The sequence below is a fragment of the Ailuropoda melanoleuca genome, chromosome 7 (assembly GCF_002007445.2).
Source record: "Ailuropoda melanoleuca isolate Jingjing chromosome 7, ASM200744v2, whole genome shotgun sequence".
Classification (NCBI taxonomy): Eukaryota; Metazoa; Chordata; class Mammalia; order Carnivora; family Ursidae; genus Ailuropoda; species Ailuropoda melanoleuca.
In genome coordinates this window covers 56872228-56890757 of record NC_048224.1, presented here as the reverse complement: position 1 = coordinate 56890757, position 18530 = coordinate 56872228, and the positions used below count along the sequence as shown (strand labels likewise).

At 56.9% G+C, this 18530-nt stretch overlaps 2 protein-coding genes across 4 annotated transcripts in view; one reads left to right on the top strand and one right to left on the bottom strand.

The window, feature by feature from the left end:
* DDX31 (DEAD-box helicase 31) overlaps window positions 1–2416 on the top strand; it is a 70209-nt gene extending 67793 nt beyond the window's left edge. For 2 of the 3 annotated variants that reach the window (XM_034664732.1, XM_002924368.4), the window contains one exon: window positions 400–2416. In XM_034664732.1, coding sequence (XP_034520623.1) covers window positions 400–710 — 311 coding nt within the window. In that variant the 3' untranslated portion in view covers window positions 711–2416. Of the gene's footprint in view, window positions 1–142; window positions 307–399 lie in introns of those variants that run through there. The other variant, XM_034664733.1, reaches the window with a different exon arrangement.
* Window positions 2417–5655: 3239 nt separating this feature from the next.
* Window positions 5656–12431, bottom strand: BARHL1 (BarH like homeobox 1). The gene is made up of 3 exons (XM_034664734.1): window positions 11938–12431; window positions 7784–8006; window positions 5656–6062 (listed from the first exon to the last, which is right to left on the bottom strand). The coding sequence occupies exons 1-3, from the start codon at window positions 12401–12403 to the stop codon at window positions 5768–5770; spliced, it is 984 nt and encodes a 327-aa protein (XP_034520625.1). The 5' UTR covers window positions 12404–12431; the 3' UTR covers window positions 5656–5767.
* Window positions 12432–18530: the final 6099 nt, after the last annotated feature.

Sequence of the window (18530 nt, the reverse complement as noted above, 5' to 3'; positions counted from 1 at the left end):
GGAGCCACCGGCGAGCGCCCACCGCTAAGTGTGGTTGAGTTTTAAGGCGGGTTTATTCCCCCACCCCGTCTCTGGCAAACTGCTGTATCATACACTTCATTTGCCATCAGAGTGTGAGTGTGTATCGTTGTTTTTTTTCCAGGAAAACAACATAGAACAAAGCCTCACTTTTAAAAAATGCCGTGATATTTTGCCACCGTTATGAAAATCTGTCAGCGCCGTATCTAATCTTCTGGTGCATGGAATATCAAAACAAGCACTATTGAAGGGACTGTACTTCTGTTAATACAAAAATGTCAGTTCCACAGTCTCAGAACCAGCTGCTCTCAGCCTCTTTCCAAATGGGAAAGAAAAAAAAATAATAAAGTTTCTTTTCCCTCTGCTGTTACTGTTCTTCAGGGCTGACCTTCATAAGAAGACCCGGAGTAAACACCGCCTTGCTGAAATCTTGCGTTCGGAATACTCAAGTGGGATGGAGGCCGGCGTCGCCAAGGTCAAAAAGCAAAACAAACACGCAGAGCCCGGCAGCCAGCCACGCAGTGCTGTCTGTAACCGGCGCCCAGCCTCGGCCGTGGGAAAAACTAAGAAACATTCCCCGTGAAGCAGAAAAACCCAAAAAGACTTACTGGGGGACAACAGGACTTGCCAAAAAAGTTTTCGTTTTGGGGGGCTTGGGGGTGGATCCTGGAGGCCTCAGAGCCCTGGGCTGATGTCCTGTCCTTGTCAGGACCTTGTGGGAAGTAATGGTGCCACTTTTCCCTGAAGACGATGTCCCTGACCCGGAGAAGCCACAGCCCTCACCCGGGCGGGGGCGGGGGTTGGCGCAGTGTAGCCGAGCCGGTTAATTCTTACCTTCTGTGAGGTAGCTTATACTTTGTATTTCTTCCACCAGAACCGTCTTGGCCTGCAGTTTGCAGGTGCCCTGCGAGCTCGGGTGCGGGTCTGGTGGTGCCGGCATCAGCAGGGGGGCCTCTTCTGGCCTCGGGACAGTGTTCTGAAGGAGTCTCAAAGTTTTCATGAGCTGCCCTATGTCAGCTCGTGGATTAGCATGCATTTTGTAAAATAGGATTTTAAAAACTGGAATGCAGTTTGCAACAGTGAGAAAAAAACATCGGATCATTTTCTTGACGTACCCGTGCTTCGTGTAAAAGGACCCGACAGGTTTGGGTGTGGGTCAGAAGGCTCCTGGTCCCGTCGGCGGGCTGCTGCTCCATACCCCACAACGTAGTCACGAGCATGGCTGTCCCTTTCGTGTCCGAGGAACACTTCTCTCACTGCTGATGGATGTACTGGTGTCTTTTTTGTTTCTTTATTTTTTTTTTTACCGTTGCCTTTGAAGTCAAAGGGCACCAGTCGGCCGAGTAAACGAGTAAACGTTTCCGCCCATCGAATCCCACCTTGTCCTCAAGTCTGGGGTCTGGGGTTCTTTGTAGTGTGGCCCAGGCCTCAGCCACCCGTCCCCTACTGTGTGTCCCTGGGAGGTTTGAAAGTGCCCTCCCAGCGGGGCTTCCTGATTTCCCAGTAAGTGTCAGATTGGGGTGCGGGAGACTCCAGAGGGGAGTCTGCCCGGAGGTGCTCTGTTCGCTCCACTTTCCTGTTCTCTTGCCGCCTTCCTCCTCCTCCAGTTCCTGCAGCAGGAGCTGAGGCCCCACTTCAGTAAACCCTCCAGATCCACAGGCTCTGAGTGGCCGGGAGCGGATCCTGAGAGTTGCGGGGTGGGCCGTCTGCAGGGTCCACAGAGGGGTCGGCGTGCTCACCTCTGTCCCTCTCTGGTAGCCAGGGTAGGGGCGGTCAGCTGACACCCACACCAGAGGCCCCGGAGAGAGGGCCAGCGGGAGCCCAGTGAGCACTAATCCTCCACAGAGGGAAACTGTGACCTCCCCAGAACGGCTGTCACATAGCAATTCACAGGGACGGTTGGTGAAATTTCCAACAACACTAACGATAATAATAAAGCTGTGCAGCACATGTCAAGCCGACTTGGGGAAATCCGCCACCTTTCTTTTACTTCAGCGTAATGGTTCACAGGATTTGGATGAGAAAAGGAGGCATCAAACTTTAGAGACAAAACCCAGCTGTGTGAGAAACAGGATTAATGCCAGTGATTGGGGAGGATCAAAGAGAAGCCCTGCTCCCCCCCACACCCCCCATGTACTCATTCCAAGAGAGGTCCGATCCTGGTTCCGCATTCCTGGGGGAGCCGTGCTGAGTGTGTAAAGGACGATAATTCTAAGGTGGAACTCGTGCTTAATCTGCTAACACTGAGGTGAGGGGTTCCTGCCATAGATGCTTTGTGGGCCTGTTTCTAAGCAGAATCAATATATTACCCCCAGTTAATAAAGAAACATGGATTTAACAGATTTAAGGTTAATATTATCTAAATTTAAATAACCTTAAAATAAATCTCTTTCTCCTATTATGGCTCCTGACAGATTATACATTTCAGGCATCAATTAGGCAAAGCTTTAGCCTAATTCCACTGTACATATTCTAATTTCGTGTGTACTTTTAATCATGCCTCTTTTTCTGATTTCCCAAACTTACCTATTTCTGGGTCGCAAGCCTGATCCCCGTATTTAAAGTCACAGAGAATTTGGACATCTCATGGAGTGTTGCAGCCTAAACCTTTTCCCCCCTCGTGGGCTTGTCGAGTGCTTGTTTTTCATCCAGAACATCTTCATGTTTGCAGCTCTTAGTGGCTGTAGTTCTTCAGAGGGGCCGTTCCCACGCACCGAAGGGCAGAGAGCCCTTGGCGAGGGCTTAAGCCAGCGCTGGTGCACCCGGCATCTTCCACTCTAGGAGCAGCAGAGAGCCAACCGGGTCTCAGCAAAGGACATTTTGACAGAGCCCAGTGGATTCCTTAGACTTTTATTTTTTTCCCTTTCCTGTAGTGAGGGGAGGTGAGATTTAGGAAGAGGGGAGTAAATGAGAGCCCCAAACTGCTAGTGACCTTGCTGGTTAGCGCCGCGGCCACTCGAACCCAAGCCTCGCTTCCGTGACACAGAAATTTAAAGCTTTTTCTCCCCGGAGAAGTGGCCCTGCTTGGAAAGGGCACTTCACGTATCTTGTTAAATGACCTGCGTGACCGTCTCACCTTGTCTCTTAATCTGCTCCCACCATGAGAGGAGCTCTGAGCAAGGCCTACCTGGGTGGGGGCGGTGGGGCACCCTTAGAGTCAGCTTGGCGCCTCAGAAATGTCCAGAGCACTTGTAACGAGGCTCACGGGGATCTCAACTTCTTTAAAACTTCGCTGCCCCAACCCTGCGGAGCCTGGGTTTGTAAGGGACTGGGGTGGGCCGGTGGAGGAGCAGAGAGGATGCCTCCCGGGAGCCTCTGCCATTGTTCTGCCCTCTGCGGGGCTTGCATTCCGTCTTTCTTTGTATTGTAAAAAGAGTTCACACCCAGCCCCAGGGTTGGGAACAGAGGAGCCAATTTAGCCTCTAAGTGGATGAGAGCAGAAGCCCACCTCAACGCAAAGGCTCTGAAGTTATTATTACAGATGGGAAGTGCAGGACAATTTAAGATATCGTAATTATAAACTTGTAGGGAAGCCTTGTTCTTCATTAATGTAAGATATGAACCCGCCTCTGAGGTACAAGGACAATTACACAGTTGAGAATGTGTCTGCGGTTTACACTGCCGCTGTGTAAATGTGAGAGCGGTGGCTCCGCTCTACCGCCTTCACTTTCACAAAATGAAAAGCACACCAGTGCAAGTTGTCCTTTGATAGATTTTTAATATGATTTTAAAGAGTTTTGTTTGGTCTCATTCTTATTCAATGAGATTAATTTAAAGCACTTATCCCCTGGGCTTAAGTCAATCCATGTAGGATTTCGGCTGGGTTTGTTGCGTGGGGGGGTTTTGTTTGCAGGAGGCTATGAGAGACTCCTTTCCCACTTCATTAACCCTGAGTTGGGGACAGTCTCCCCTCGCCCCCCACCATAGCCAGAGCTGGGGATTTACCAACCCCCATTCACATGCAAAAGAACTCGAAAGCCAAGAGGCTCCTTGACTTAATTAGCTGCTGTGCATTTTGCAAAATTAGAATAATACCCTCACCATCCCAAGAAAGAAAAGCGGTGGGGGGGGGCAGGAAAAAGTAGCAGGGACCATTGGGGGGGTAGTTTAAAATTGCCCTCCACCCCTCCCCCAGGAGGCAGCCCTCTCCCACAACAATCCTGCCCCAAAACTGGAGGGGGCTCGACTTGCAGGGCCCCAAAACTTCCCAGCCCTGGGCTTGTCTACTGCCCTGGGAGTCCGAGCTGCAGGTGGTGTGTGGAGGAACACCTGCGCCCACCTCCCCTGAGAGGGAACGGCCTCAGGAGGTGACCTTGGCCCTTTGAACATGAACTCGTGGCCTGGAGTCTGGCTGGAGCCTTAAACCCCCCTCCCCTGAGATCCTGGAACCGCAGGCTGGGACATGGGGCGGACACCGGGATTCGGCTCCCCCTCGATCTCATCTACGTACTCCTGGGGTAAAGGGGGGAAGTGAGCAAATGCCGGATTGGGGGGTTACCGATGTGGCGTCAGGCTCCCAGTGAAGGCTTGTAGGGTCGTGGTGGTGCGGGGCTGGAGCCGCCTCGGCACCCGCGAGCGTCCGGAGCCCGAGCGCGGCCGGGGCGTGGGGCGGAGGGGGCTGGCGGGGGGAGTAGCCTCGGAGCCCATCTGTCAGCCCTGCGCCCGGCGGGCCGGTCACCAGCTGCCGGCGCCCTTGTTGCGGCCAGATGAGCCGGCTCAGCGAGGGCACCGCAGCCCGGCCCGCAGCCGAGCGAGCCCAGGCGCTGACCCCCGCTCCAGCCCCCGGGACGCTGGGAGTAACAAGGAACCAGATGGAGAGGGAAGAGGGACGGGTGGGGAGAGCAGCGGGCTCTCCTCACTGTAGAGACAGGAAGACTGAGGCCAGGGAGGGGAGGCCCCTGCCCGGGGACCCCAGTGAGTCCAATTGGGGCCCCTGCCCCCGACCACAGTGCCAAGGAAGAGAGGTGGACAAAAATATTTCCTTATTGAGGATGGAAAGAGGCCGAGTCCCAGGAGGGGAAAATGGATTTAAGGAGGGGTGGGAAAGAAGGGCTGAGCCCGGACAGGCGTGTGGTCATTTGTAAGAAGTTTATTTCGACATTTAAAAAAAGAGAGAGAGAACCCTAGGGCCTGGCTGCCCCCGGACGGAGGCTGGAGGTGGGGGCTGGGGGTCGGGGTGGTGGGCAAGCCCCGTTGACCCCTTCCTGCCTCGCCTGGGAGGGAAGAGGGCACAGGCCACAGACTCACTGATTCACGGACACGGTCACGGGCTCATGGGTCACGAATAAATAACTTCATATACACTTTGCACACCTTATGTACAGCTCTGCGGCGACCCGGGCGCTCGGAGGAGGGCTCCACACTCCCCTCCGCCTATCGGGGTGCAGGGAGAGGGCTGGGTGTACAGCTGGAGCATAGAGGGGCAGCGGACGAGTGCAGCGTCGGGGTCGCCCCCACCTGCTCCCAAGGAGGTGCAGGGGGGCGCCTTAGGGAACCGGCGGGGGGGGCTGTATGTACATCCGCGGGTGGAAGTGGCTCCCTGATGGCGTGGCCGGGACAGAGCACGCCGAGGGGGGTTAGGGAGACTCAGTCAGGTCCGGGCCTCCGTAGACTTGGCATAGGGCCCTGCGGGGGACACTGGCTGGAGGGCCGGCCAGGGGGCCCCGGGGAAGGGGCGTTGAAACCTCGCGCCCCCCGAAGGGCAGGCGGAAGGGGCCCACGCAGAGCCCCGGGAAGGCGGCCGAGCGCTTCACCGAGGCTGCGCGGCGCGCGGGAGGACGCCGGCTAGCGGGGGCAGCGGCGGGGGCGGCTCGCTGGCGCCCTGGAGTCCGTGGATGAGGATGCGGGGCACCAGCGGTCTCTGCAGGGCCGGCGGGGGCGCGCTGGGGCCGCGGTACAGATACAGTGCGGCGCCGGGATCCAGGTTGGAAACTAGACTCTGCGGGTAGAAATAAGGCGACGGGAACATCCGCTGGAGCGCTGAGTAATTGCCTGCCTCCGCCAGCAGCTCCAACCCGACTGCCGTCTGTCGCTTCCATTTAGTCCTGGGGACCGAAATAAACGCGTACGGCGGGGTGAGGGCTGTGGCGCCCGAAGACCCCTGCCCCTCACGAGTGCTTGGCCCAGAGCGCCTTCAGGGAGGCCAAGAGGGATCGCACGGATCTGCTAATAAATAACAGGGTGCCAGGCACGGTCCTCAGGCGTCACATGCATCGGCTCCTGTAATCTTCCACCGGCCTTCCGTGGCTATTATCCCTATTTTACACATCAGAAAACTGAGGCGTTGGCCAGTTTTGGAGATGGTCTCCAATGAGGCAGAGCCCGGGCTCTAAGCCAGGCTGTCTGACCCCAAAGATGGGGTTCTAACTTCACCACACTCTGCTCTCAGGATCGCAGGGGGCACTTGGAGCTGGGTGTTGGGACTCTCCCCCCGCCCCACATATCCGCCCCCTGGGGGGACTTAGAAAGCCTCCTGCCCCGGGGAGGGTGGTGGGGGCAGGGGTGGGGGTGAGGGGTGGAAGAGGGCGGCCCGCGGCAGCTGAACCGCAGGCAGGAGGATGCAAACACCTCGAGGTGCCCGGTTCCGCGGAGCTTCTGTGGAAGCGCGCAGGCCAGAGTCGGCCACTGAAGAGCATGAGTACCGGATGCACGCACGCTCTTCGCCACACCCGCTGCCCTCAGCACCCAGCTCCCAGGCCCGGGAGGAGCCCTGCTGCCTACGGGGACCCGAATTCCGAGACCGCCAGCCGAGTGTCGGCCTGGAGTTGGAGGAGGCAAGGAAGTCGAGGCCATGCTCCGTTCGTTGCCTGAGCTTCATCTGGGACCCCTGGGTGCACCTGGCCAGTGAGGCTGGGCCAGCCGGCCATGGTCCCACCAAGGCGGGCACAGCCACACCAACCGCGTTTCCCTCCCTGAATTATTCATCATCATCATAATTGTGTAATTACTGTAACGGGCCTTAATTATTGATGCCCCAAGCAGTAATCTGTATTTATTATTAATGGGGAGACGTGTTCTGAGGCTTGTTCATGGAAAGCACCATTCCAGCCTCCACTGAGTGTGTGAGTGTGGGTGTGTGTGACTGTGTGAGCTGTCTCAGTATGAGCATTTGTAAGTGTGTGTGTGTGTGTGTGACTGTGGATGTGTGTGAGAGCGATTTCGTCCTGTGACAGTGTTGGGGAGAGAGATTAGGAAACACCAGGTTCTAGACCAGTGCCCACCGCCCGTTTCCAAAGCACCCTGTCCCCGAGGAGCCGGAGCTGGGTCTCTTCCTTCCCGGGTGTCAGGACTGTAAAGGCTGAGGTGGCCAGAAGAGCCCCGGGAGAGCTCAGACAGCCCCCGTGCACACACACACATCAGGGCTGTCTGTTAGTTCCTCCCACCCCCCAAGACATTCTGCATACCGAGGCCACCACCCCTCCCCTGGCCTGGCATCCTGCCTGGAGAGCTCAGCGGCCCCAACAGGGGCTAGGGCTGGTCCCAGTGGGGATGGTAGGACCCCGGCTGGGGTGGGGGAGGCCCCTGTGTCTGTCCTTCTGTCCTGGAGGGGGCTGACTGGGCCCTGGAGATGGAGTCCAGTCCTGTCACTCTCCCTCAATATGAACCTCGGGCAAGGCCTTCTGCCCCCGAGGCCTGAGTTTCCTTACTTTTACAGAATCGGGAAGGCTCAGGGGACTTCTCAGCGACGGCGGCGCACTGGTGGGGCAGTGAGGAAAGGAGGGGCGCCCTCTACGCCCCCCACCCCCACCTCGCAGCCAGGCCTCACCTCCGGTTCTGATACCAGGTCTTGACCTGCGTGTCGGTGAGGTTGAGTGAAGCGGCGAGCTCCATGCGGTCCTGCACGCTCAGGTACTTCTGTCGCTCGAAGCTGCGCTCCAGCTGCGCCAGCTGATGGTCAGTGAAGGCCGTGCGCGCCTTGCGGGGCTTCTTCAGGCGCACTGGCGGGCTGTCCCGGGAGCTGGAGATCTCGCGGTCGCCCTCCTCCTTCACTGCGGAGACACAGCGGTGTGTCAGGGCCCGGCCTCAGCGCCTGCCTGCCGGCGCCCTCCCGCCCCGTTCGTGTGAACGCGGCTCCCGACGGCGGTGGCCCCGCCGCACTCAAGCGCGCGGGGCCGCGGCAAAGCGGCTCAAAGGCAGGACCTCCGCGTCCCCAAAGCGGGGCGTGAACCCTGACGGAGGAGGAGGAGGACTGACACCTCCGGGGACAAATGACCCAAAGCGAGAGAACCTGACCCGCTTGCTCTCCGCCGCGCTCCCTGGAGGGACAAACGGAGTAACCGTGCTGGGGCCGAGCGACCGGGTGGAGCCGCTGCAGGAGGGGAGGGGCCCGGGGGTTCCAGCGGGTGGGCTGCGTAAGTGCGCGCTTCGGGGTTGCAGGTCTGTGCTCCGCATCCGCGCCCCAATTTTCTGGCCGCGTGCGGACCCGGAAGGGAGGAAGCTGAGAGCCGGAATGTGGGGAGAAAAACCCGCGTGGAGAGACAAAAACCTGTTCGCCCCGCAGCGAATCATTGTCCTAAGAAACCAGTAATTGGCCGTGTGAGATGCGACGCCTTAGTGCTCGCCTCCGCCGTCCCTAAGCTACCTACAGACCGCGGTGCGGATGGCGGAGCGCCGGGCGCCGGAGCCGGAGCCCCGAGCGCGAAGCTCTGGGAAAAATACGCGACGCGTTTGCCCCTGCGATGCGCGCGTCGCCGTGGTCCGTGTTTCCTTGTCAGTACGACGCCCACTGTCGTGTGTTTGCGCCCCACGATCGGGACACCCCGGCAGGGGCCCCGCTCGCGAGGCCCAAGAATGGACCCGACAGGGGCGGTTTCTTTTTTCCCCCAGGCACCTTCGTTCGGGGTCGACCGCACCGAAAACGCACACTTGATAGCACAAGCTGGGTGATCGCCCTCCTTCTCTCCCTAAAGTGATGATACAACCCAAAAGACCATGTCCCCAAAATTGGCTGCGCGAGCTGGGGCTTCCCCCTCTTTTTCTCTCTTTTCCTTTATGGTGAGTTTCATTGTGCGTGGCGTTTGCAGTGACAGGGTTCAGCTGAATGCAAGTTGATTTCTCTCTGTAGGAAACAATAATCCGGTTAATTGAGCCGCCAGGGAGCGAGACTTTTCAACCGGAAAGGCAGAGGTTCTCGCCGGGAAGGCCCCAGCACCGGGTGCGCGGAGGCAGGCGAGCAGGGAGGGCGCTGGCTCCGCGAAAACTTCCCCGGATGCCTGCCTCCTGTCTCCATCAGGCGGGAGCGCCAGGCTGTCCTTGCCCTCCCTGATCTGGGGCGAGGATGGGGTATGGCCATCTCAGGAGGCATGTTAGGGTGGGCGAAATTTGAGTTCAGTCTGTGCCCGAAGATAAAGTTGAAACGAGTGCGAGGAAACAATGACTCAAACCTCAAACTCGATATTGTGGGTACCTTACTTTTTGATGGAGCTGCCGGGACTGACTATGGAAACCCCCAGCTTCTTAGGGCTGAGGTGGGGGATTGAGTTTGCGGTGTCAGGAAGAACGGGTTGGATACTTGCGGGTTGGTTTCTCTAATCCCTCTTTGGCACAGGCTGGAGCCTTTGGATGGGCACCGGCTGCCGCTCAGCCTCAGCCTCCGGAACAGTCTCAGCCCAGTGGGGCCTCAGACTCTGGTCTGGAGGCCACATCTTAATGCCCCAGAGTGCCAGGCCCACCGACCCAGCCTGCTCCAAGCAAAGCGCTGGCTCGATTTCTCCACGGACGTTGGCTCTAGCAGGCAGGACCTAGCGGCAGACCGGCAGACCCCTTACTTCAAAGCCTGGTTTCAGTTTCTCTCACTGTGATGCTGGAGGAGCCTTTGATGCCAAAAACTCGGGATGGGGCTGACCTTCCCTCTGTACCCTCCTTGGAAGAAATTATTCTTAGCATGGAAGCTGGATGGGGAGTAGAATTGTTCAGATGACCACCCCGGCTGGCTGGCTGGCTGGCTTGGTGTGTCTCTGTCTCAACAAGGCTTCCTAATTCGGGCCCTGAAAAACTCGCCTCCACGTTGGAGAAACGCTCCAGACACTGTCTCAGCAGTGGATGTTTCCTTCTCTCTTTCACCCTGGAGCTTTGTTGGTGCAAAGGCAGCAGTGCCTAGGGGTGGGGGTTGGGGGAGAACTTCACCCCCCTCGGCTCCAAACCTATTTAAGTGATATGTGGACAGCTGGCCCTCATCACCTCCCTGATCAGATATCATCAGGGACAGGAGAGGAAAATTGATATTCCAATTATCTTAAACGAAATCTCGCCTCAAAATCCTACCTACGGGCAAAGAAATAAAAGGAGACAAGAGCCAAACTATCTTTCACCTCCACCAGCACCAGCCGTCGGCAAACAGTGTTGGGAATTCTCGCCCCTTACTCTAACCTTAAAGCTGGGGTGTTGTTGAGAATTATTAATAATAAACCACTATATTATAAATAAATATTTACGTTGCCTACCCCCCCCCAGCCCAGCACCTGTCTTTCTCCAGGGCACGTTTTCTTTGCCTCTCTAAACAGGCCCCAGGGGGAGGGGCAAGGGTTGCTGGGCCACATGCCTCTGGACCTCCTTTCCTCCTTCCTGGCTTCTTTAGCCCAACCAGACCTTTTTCTAGGCACGGCTGGCCCAGCGTGGCTGCAGTTTGTGTGGGGAAGTGGAGGGCAGTGGGATGTGAAGTGAGGCCCCAAAGGGATTTCGGTTTGTGTTCAGGGCCTGTCCACAAATGAATTCTTGGTTGGGAGGAGAGTGTTAAAGTAAGCTTCCCTAAATTCTTGTGAAGACTTAGTACAAATAGGGTGGAGCAAGTCCAGGGCTCCCAAGACAATAAAGAGGTTGCCTTTATTACGGAAGTTTCGTCTCGTGAAAAGGGTTCTCGGAATTCATTGTAAGACTGAAAGAGCTCTGAGCAGCCTCTGCCAGCCCCTAGTTTTCTGCTGGATGGGGACCCAGGGCTTTACTCCCTTGACATTCCGAAACTCCTTCCACTCCTGCCTCCTGATTTCTTCCTAGAAAGAATTTTGTGCCTCTGGCCTCACCAAAGAGCTAACGTGGCTGGGGGTGAGAAAGAAAATTAGGGACTCTTTCCTTCTTTCCTTCCCCCTTTCCTCTTAATCTCAGCTTCCTGGTCAAGACAGGATGTAAAAGGAACGACAACAACAAAAAGACTCACAGAGGTGGAAAGGCAAAGGAAGGGGCAGCAACTCCAATACTGGGGAAGCAGGGCTGGTCACTCTGGGTCCCACACACAACCTGAAGTTGGCTGCTCAATGCACTTGAAATCAAATTCAATGAGAACCGTGGGGTGGGTGCAGGGCCCTCCGAACCTGCTCCCAGTCAGCCTCCCAGTCAGCCGTCTGGCTGCTCTTTCTACTTTGAAGTGAGCCTTTCTTTTGCATGATTCCCAGGGCCCAGATCACACTGGGCCCAACGGGAGGGAAAGCTCAGTACTTCTTCCCGCCTGGAAGTTCAGATTAAAGGGGAAAATTCTGACTGTTCTTAAGGCGCCATCTGAAATATCCTGCTAGGTTTTCACTCTTAAAAAAGGGCGTTCAAGCAGAACCCTTTGGGTCTTCCATTGCTTCTGCCAGATTTTTTCCCAGAGAAACACTAGCCCAATAGGAACCTGCTCGTGCCCACCAGTGCTGCTAGAAAAGTGGTCCCAGGTGAAGTTTAGAAAGTTCGCTTTGTGCATTTTGGGGAATCTCTCCTGGGGCACACAGTGTCCCTCTTCCACTTTCTCTGTTGGGCTCTGCTGCTCAAAGGCATAGCCACGGGGCCAGCCAAAAGGTTCAGATAAGACCTAAAGGTTCAGTCTGGGCCCCGGGGGAACTCCAAGTGAGCATGTACATATCCCTGTATGGTTTCAGAAATGGAGCAGTTCTTAGAAATGTGGCATGGCATGCCCCCCCGCCAAGTTTTCTCCTCCTGTTTTCTTACCTTTATACTCAGAGTCCGACGAGGCGTTACTGCCACTTTTGTCCAGCTTGTCTCTAAAGTCCTCCCCAGCCTTGGCCACAAGACGGCCCCCAGGCTCAGGGGCGGCCGGTTGCCCGCTGCTAGAGTAGGGTGCACAGGCCGCCAGTGGTTTGCAGTCGGCAAGGATGTCCCTGATCAGAAAGGAGGAGGTCACGGTGCGCGACTGGGCTGGGGCTGAGAGCTGCCCAGGCTGCAGGTGGGAGTCCAAACCTGGGCCTGGTGCCCCGCCAGGCCTTGGGGTGCCCGTCTCCAGACAGTCCCTTCCTGGTGAGGCTGGTGAAGAGCAGTCGCTGCTGCTCTCCGAGCGCGGACTCAGCTCCAGGGGCGAGCGGCAGTCCCCAAGCAAGGGGTCCCCCTTGGGAAGGGCGGGGCTGCCCGCACGGTGGGAGAGAATGGAGTCGATCCCAAAGCCATTGGAGCCTTCCATAGCCAAGCTGCGACCTGTCCTCCCCAAAAGCTCCCCACCCACCCCCAACCCCAGCCGCCGCTGCCCCTGCCCCTAGCTGCGGGCTGGCATGGGGAAGGCGGGCAGGGAGCCTGCGGGCACCTTGGACGGAGTTCAGCCTTGGGGGAGCCGGGGAGCTCTGGGCCAACCTCCTCTGCGCATTAGATCCAAAAGGGCTCAGCGCGTCTTCTGCAGCATCGCGCGGAGCTGCCGAGCCGAGGGGGGGTGGTGGGAGTGTCAGGGAGGAATGGGAGGGAGGGTGCGCCAAGTTCGGGAGAGCAAAGGGGGAGATGGACGGCCTGAGCGCCCCTTTGGCACAGAAGAGATGCGAGGATGTTGGAATCTAAATAAAGAACAGCTTTAAAAAAAAAAAAATCCAAACCGCACGCTTCCTCCAGGCTAGCAGTGGCCGAAGACAGCGGGGTCAGAACCGTGGATAGCAGCGGGCCCCGAGCCGCTCTACCAGCCGGAGGAACGGAGCGCACCTGGCGGCGTCAGCACCGCGGATAGCGGTGGCGGCCCGCGGCGCATGACGCTCCACCTGGCCAGGGAGGTCCTGTCGCCGCGCTCCCACCGCTCCGGGGGCCCGTCAGCACCGAGGACAGCGCCTCCGGCTCCTTGGTTGCAGCTCTCAGCGCGTCCTCCGCGCGCGCCTTCGCCTCCCCCCCTTCCTTTAAAAAATGAACTTGTGTCACTTTTACTTTGGGGCTGGGTTTTTTTTGTTTCTTTTTTTTTCGTTGTGTTGTGTGTGTGTTTTTTTTAAAGGGGACTTGCCCACGTGTCCCCGGAGTGATGACGCTGATTGGCTCCGGCCGATTTTGGGGGTGATGTCACGGCTCCGCAAGCCGCTGCCCGATTCCCTTTCAGTTTGATTAAAAGAGACACTGAATTAATTACAGCACAGACCCAACTGTTTACCGGCGATTTCCACACGGTTTGCTTTCATTAGGCCGGTGATGAGGCTCTTAATGAGGGTGATTAGCCGAGGGGGGCACGGGCTAGCGGGGAGGGGTCCGGAGCCGGCTGCCACTGCCCGTGGGTCGGGCTGGGAGGTTTTTAAAGTTTTCCCTAACCTCTTACACGGTTATTCAAATTATTCGTCCGTGGGGCTGTCAGAGATCCTTTCTGCACCTCCCCCGCCCCCCAACTCCACCGCGTTTTTCTTCCTCCAGCGAGAGAAAGGGACTCAACCCAGCAGAGAAGGAAGTGTGTGTGTCTATGAAGAAGCCCTGACCTGGTGTGGGGAAGAGATGTTAGTTTAAGCGACATTGTTTTGGGGCGTTTTCGTTGGGCTTTAGATGTTTCCCGCGTAGGACATTTGCAGCCCACTCTCTCTGCCCTCTATGGACCCTGCAGGCCTGGCAGGGCTTTGGGAAAGCCTGGTGTCGGCCCTGAAACGGGGCCGGAATGATGACTTCACCGTGGGGTGAGGGGGGAGAATGTGGGAAGATCGTGTCTGGAACATTGGGGACCCCGGGAAATCGGTGTGGCCCCAGGGAGGCAGCGCACCAGACAAAGACGGCGGGGACCCCTATCCAGCCGGCAGCCTCTCCTGTGGCGCATGTTCTGGGCACCGGGTGTCTTTGTACCTCCAAACAGGGACGCGAAAGAGCTTCCGTGTGCGAGTATAGATGTCTGCAAAGGGCTTGGCTTCTTACTCCGCGAGGAGCCGGAGCTCGCCCGGGGATGTATTTTCAAGGCAGCGCTGGAAACATGGTCTTTTCATTGTGAATAACGCGCCCCCTCGCCCTCCTGACTCCCAGAACCACGGTGTTCTAGTTCCGCGCCTTTCAGGGGTTGGCCTCCAGTGTCGGGCCCAGAGTGGCAGGCAGATCTGAAGTGTCCCAGGCCGGGATCCTCCTGGCACAGCCCCAGGGATTGAGTCCCGGTCGGTGGTTAAGGGTGGAGAGAGCCCAGCCGGCGTGCTTGCAGGCAGGCCTCTTGGGCCCGAGGTGCCCTTTGCCAGCTCCACTCCAGGAGCCCAGGCCTTCCCAGGCGGGCCCGCATGCTGCCGTGCCCTTCCCCACGGGCCCCCAGGAAACTAGCCGGGCCCCGCGTCGGGCTCAGCATCCGAGACCACAGTGGAACCATGAGGCCCCGCATCCCCCCAAACCGGAGATCCAGCCGGTGGAAGGCCCTCAAGGCCCAGCGAGCAGAAACTTTCTTCTTCCTCCAGCGAGGTTGGCGGTGGCTCACGCCTGGCTCCCTGCACTCTCCCTCTGCGCCCGCCGGCAGATTGGAAGCGGTCTTGCCGCCGGCCGGGCTGGGAGTGAGGACGGGCGGCTCCCCGGGGACCGCGGGCCCCGCTCGGCTGCAAGCTGTCAGGGAGGCGGGAGGGCGGGCGCCGAGGGGCCGCGAGCAGACAGGCCCCCGCCCCGGCTCGGCCGTGGTTGCAGTAGGTGCCTCCGGCGGCGGCCGGCTCCGGCCGGCGGGTCGTTAAATTTTTGTTGGGTGGATGGGGAGGGGAACATAAATCACAAGGGCTGCAGGCTGCGCTGGCCCTTCCTGGCCAGCCCCCAGCTTGGGCCTGGTTCCTCCTGCTCTGAGCGCCTCTGGAGGCTTTTTCTACTTTCTCCACTCAGTTGTCCCACCCCTGCGCGTTGGGGCCTGGTGCTGCCTCTCTGGAGAACCCGAGCTCCACCTGAGCACCCAGGGTCCCAACTCAGTCAACAAGATCCCCCATCCTGGGCCTCCTAGCAGTCATGGGGCGCCCCCCCCCCGCGGGCCAGGATCCATGGACACGGCCAGGTCATGAGAAAGTCATTGTCCAGCTCTGGGGGGGGGGGGGGGGGGGGCGGGGCGGTGCAGGGATCAGAGCTGCATCGGGGCGTGTGGAGTGTGTGTGTAAGAGTGAACCTTTTACAGTTGAAAAGAACAGCATGAACCCCAACTTCCTGGCGCTCTGGGTGGCTTCTCAGCACTCAGCACTCTTTAGACCCCAAGAATATCTAACAAGTTGTTAGTGTACTATCAATAGTATTAAATGATCCTGGTCTATTCTAATATAGAACATCCTATGCAATTTATTTCATTTGGAAATTTCTCTGAGATTCAGTGTCTCATTAACCTCGTATTATTCCTGTTTGGGTGTTTCCAGCTTTGCCACCAGGCCTCCTCCTTTCTCTTTCCTCCATTGCCTGGCTGCTTCTTTTATGCTCAGCCTGTCCACAGCCTGAGAGATGTGTGTGTGTGCTCACCTGGGCTCCTGTTTAGCCAGGAAGGCGCCAGGAGGAATTGGCATTAGATTAAGCTTCCGGGAGTTCCTGGGTGGGTGATCCATCCGACCCTTTGAGAAGGGAGCCTGGTCGGTCCTGGAAGGATATAAGGGCTTTGCCGTCCAGCAAAGTTGGGTGTGGACCATAGCAAGTGACTTAACCTCTGAGAGCTCCGTTTACATAGCAGGAGGCAGACCTCTCTCCCCCACCCCAAGGAGGAAGTGGGCCTGGTGGAGGGGCTTGGGGGCCTCAAGGGAAGCAAAGTGAATGAGTGTCAGGCTCCCAGGAGCCGGACCAGTCTCCTGGGACTACTCAGTCTTAACCAAGGGCTGGAGTCCAGCGCCCAGGCTCCCTCTCCTGGACCCCAAACCCTCCTCCCCAGCCTCCCCCTTCCTCTTGGAACTTCTGGCTTCAAATTCCAGTCCATAGGCACCCCCAGCCCTTTGAGGTTGCTTTAAAAAAAAAAAAAAACCTTCAGCCTTTCCATGGGCCCAGAGCCCTTGTAGTTTCCAAACCACTCACCCACAGACAAAGAGACACCCACAGAGAAGGAGCTGTCACTCTTCTCCAGGGACAGGAAAGGCCCCATGGACAAGTCTTCAGAAGACCTGGGCTCTGGCCCTGACCTTACTCTGGACAGACCATGTCTCTGGCCTGGACCGCAGCCCTACTTTTGGTACAAATGTGTTAAACATCAGGGGTTTGTAGTGGGGGGTGTGGGGGGCAGGGGCCCATGGATGGTGATGGAGATGGTGATGAAAGAGAACCCACATCCTTCTGCCCCACCTGAGGCTCGTGGGTCCAGTTCGGCTCAGGAATGGGCCTGGCAGTGTCTGGGCCTCTGGCTGGGCCATGGTGCTTACCAGCTTCCTTCTTCCCAGCTTCACCTCCCTCCCGACTGAATGCCACCAGGCCCCACACATGGAGGAGGGGCTGTTCCAGCCCTGGTTTTGTTTGCCTGCTCAGCAAGCAGAGCCACACAGGGGAAATGTGCCCAGAGCTTTCTGAGAATGAACCTCGGGTCTTCTCTGCTCACCAAGAATCGTAACTTGAACGCCATTCAAGGTTCTGGGACTGGGACCAGGAGCAGTATAGGATGGCCTGGGTGGGTGGTTGAGGATGTGCACTGCAGAACTGGTTAGACTTGAAGAAGCAGAATCCTGGCTCTGGAGTCCAAGCTGGGACTAGGGGGAGGCCGGTGAGGTGAATCACAGACCTTTTTACTGAAACTATTGCTATTTTGCCCATCAGGGATTTTAAATTTTTTTATTAAAAAATATTGCATTAAAGTATTGTTTGTCTCGGGGCGCCTGGGTGGCTCAGTCGTTGAACATCTGCCTTCGGCTCAGGGCGTGATCCTGACGTTCTGGGATCAAGCCCCACGTCGGGCTCTTCCGCTGGGAGCCTGCTTCTTCCTCTCTCACTCCCCCTGCCTGTGTTCCCTCTCACTGGCTGTCTCTCTCTCTGTCGAATAAATAAAATCTTTAAAAAAAATAAAAAAAAAATAAAGTATTGTTTGTCTCGGTTACCGAGTTTGGGGGCAGGCCTGGAAATGTGCCTTATCTGCCTCACCATAGTCCCAGCCCTGCTCTATGACCTTGGGCAAGCACTTCCGGAGCCATGGCATTTTCAGCTCTAAGATGAGGATGATGTTGCCCACTTTACGTGGTCTTTGTGAGGACTCTGCACCGGGCTCAGATCCCAGAGAGGAGTGATTATGTAATTCATGGTACAGCTACCACGAAGAACAGCCAAAGCTTTTTCTCTGGCCAGATATCTTGTCTCGCCAGCCCCCGCTGCAGAGGTCAGCTCCCCCCTTGGCCCAGGGCTTTCCAACTAAAACCTGTTTTTAATGTGGAGTGAGCAGGGGACTTGGATGATACAGGCCAGGCCTGGATGCTAGTATCTCTCTGCTCTGCAAACAGATGGTTGGACAAGGATTTGGACATTTTGTGGGCCTCAAGGTCATGCCGTTCTCAACCATTTGTGTTGGTTTATCTCAAAACCCCATGGAGCTCCAGAAACCAGAAAGATAGTATATTCTTTATTTTCCTCCCCTCCTTCCCACCCTCTTACCTCCTCCCCTTTTTCCTGCTGAGCAGGCACTCTGGCCCATACACCATGCTCAATGCTGGTGATGCTATTGGGATATGACGGAAAGGACCCGCCTCAGGAATCCACGGAGGACACTGGATCTAAACTCCCTGTCCATCTAAACTCCCTTTCATAGACAATTTCTCATGTGTGGATTCAAATTTAAAGTGTCCCTGCATTCAGTTCTGGGAACCTGGGTAAAAAACTAACCTAGTTTTAATTTTTTTTCTCTGAATGATGATTCCAAGCATCAAAGCCTTTCCCAAGTAAAAAGAAATGTAGCAGAAAGACTGGGTCCAAAAAGCCAAATACAAGAGAAGGTACTTGACTGGAAGCAGACCTGTCTGGCTTCCCTGAGGCCCACCCGGGCCTCGGAGCCGCTGGTCTGTTTGCTGCCATGGAGACGCACCTTCTCGGGCCCCTAAATCTGTGATTTCTAAGCCACACGACTCGAGGCCCTGGGATAGGTGAACCAAAAAGCCAAACCGTCCCTTTCGGGATCCCAGGCCCAACCCGGGGGACTGGATTTAGAATCCGGGGCCTACCAGCAGGCTTCCCCTTCAGACTTCTAGCAAGCAACGCCCTGCCAGGCAGAAGCAGAAATCTCCATTGGCTTCCTGCTACCAGCCCTGATAAAAATGCTGCACGACCGTCAGACTCGAGTCCAGTCTCTGTTCTTCTGGCCCAGAAAACAATTATCTGGTTATGTCAGTGGGGGAGACAGAGAAAGAGAGGCTGAGAGGCAGAGAGGGAGAAGGGAGGAGAGGAGAGGAGAGGAGAGGGGAGGGGAGGAGGGGAGG

Excerpts from the sequence above, each read along its gene's own strand:
- BARHL1 (XM_034664734.1), bottom strand. The coding sequence starts at position 12,403 with ATGGAAGGCTCCAATGGCTTTGGGATCGACTCCATTCTCTCCCACCGT. Across the intron at positions 8,007-11,937 it reads GTCGGACTCTGAGTATAAAG|TGAAGGAGGAGGGCGACCGC; the intron begins GTAAGAAAACAG and ends GTGTCTCCGCAG. Across the intron at positions 6,063-7,783 it reads ACCTGGTATCAGAACCGGAG|GACTAAATGGAAGCGACAGA; the intron begins GTGAGGCCTGGC and ends TTCGGTCCCCAG.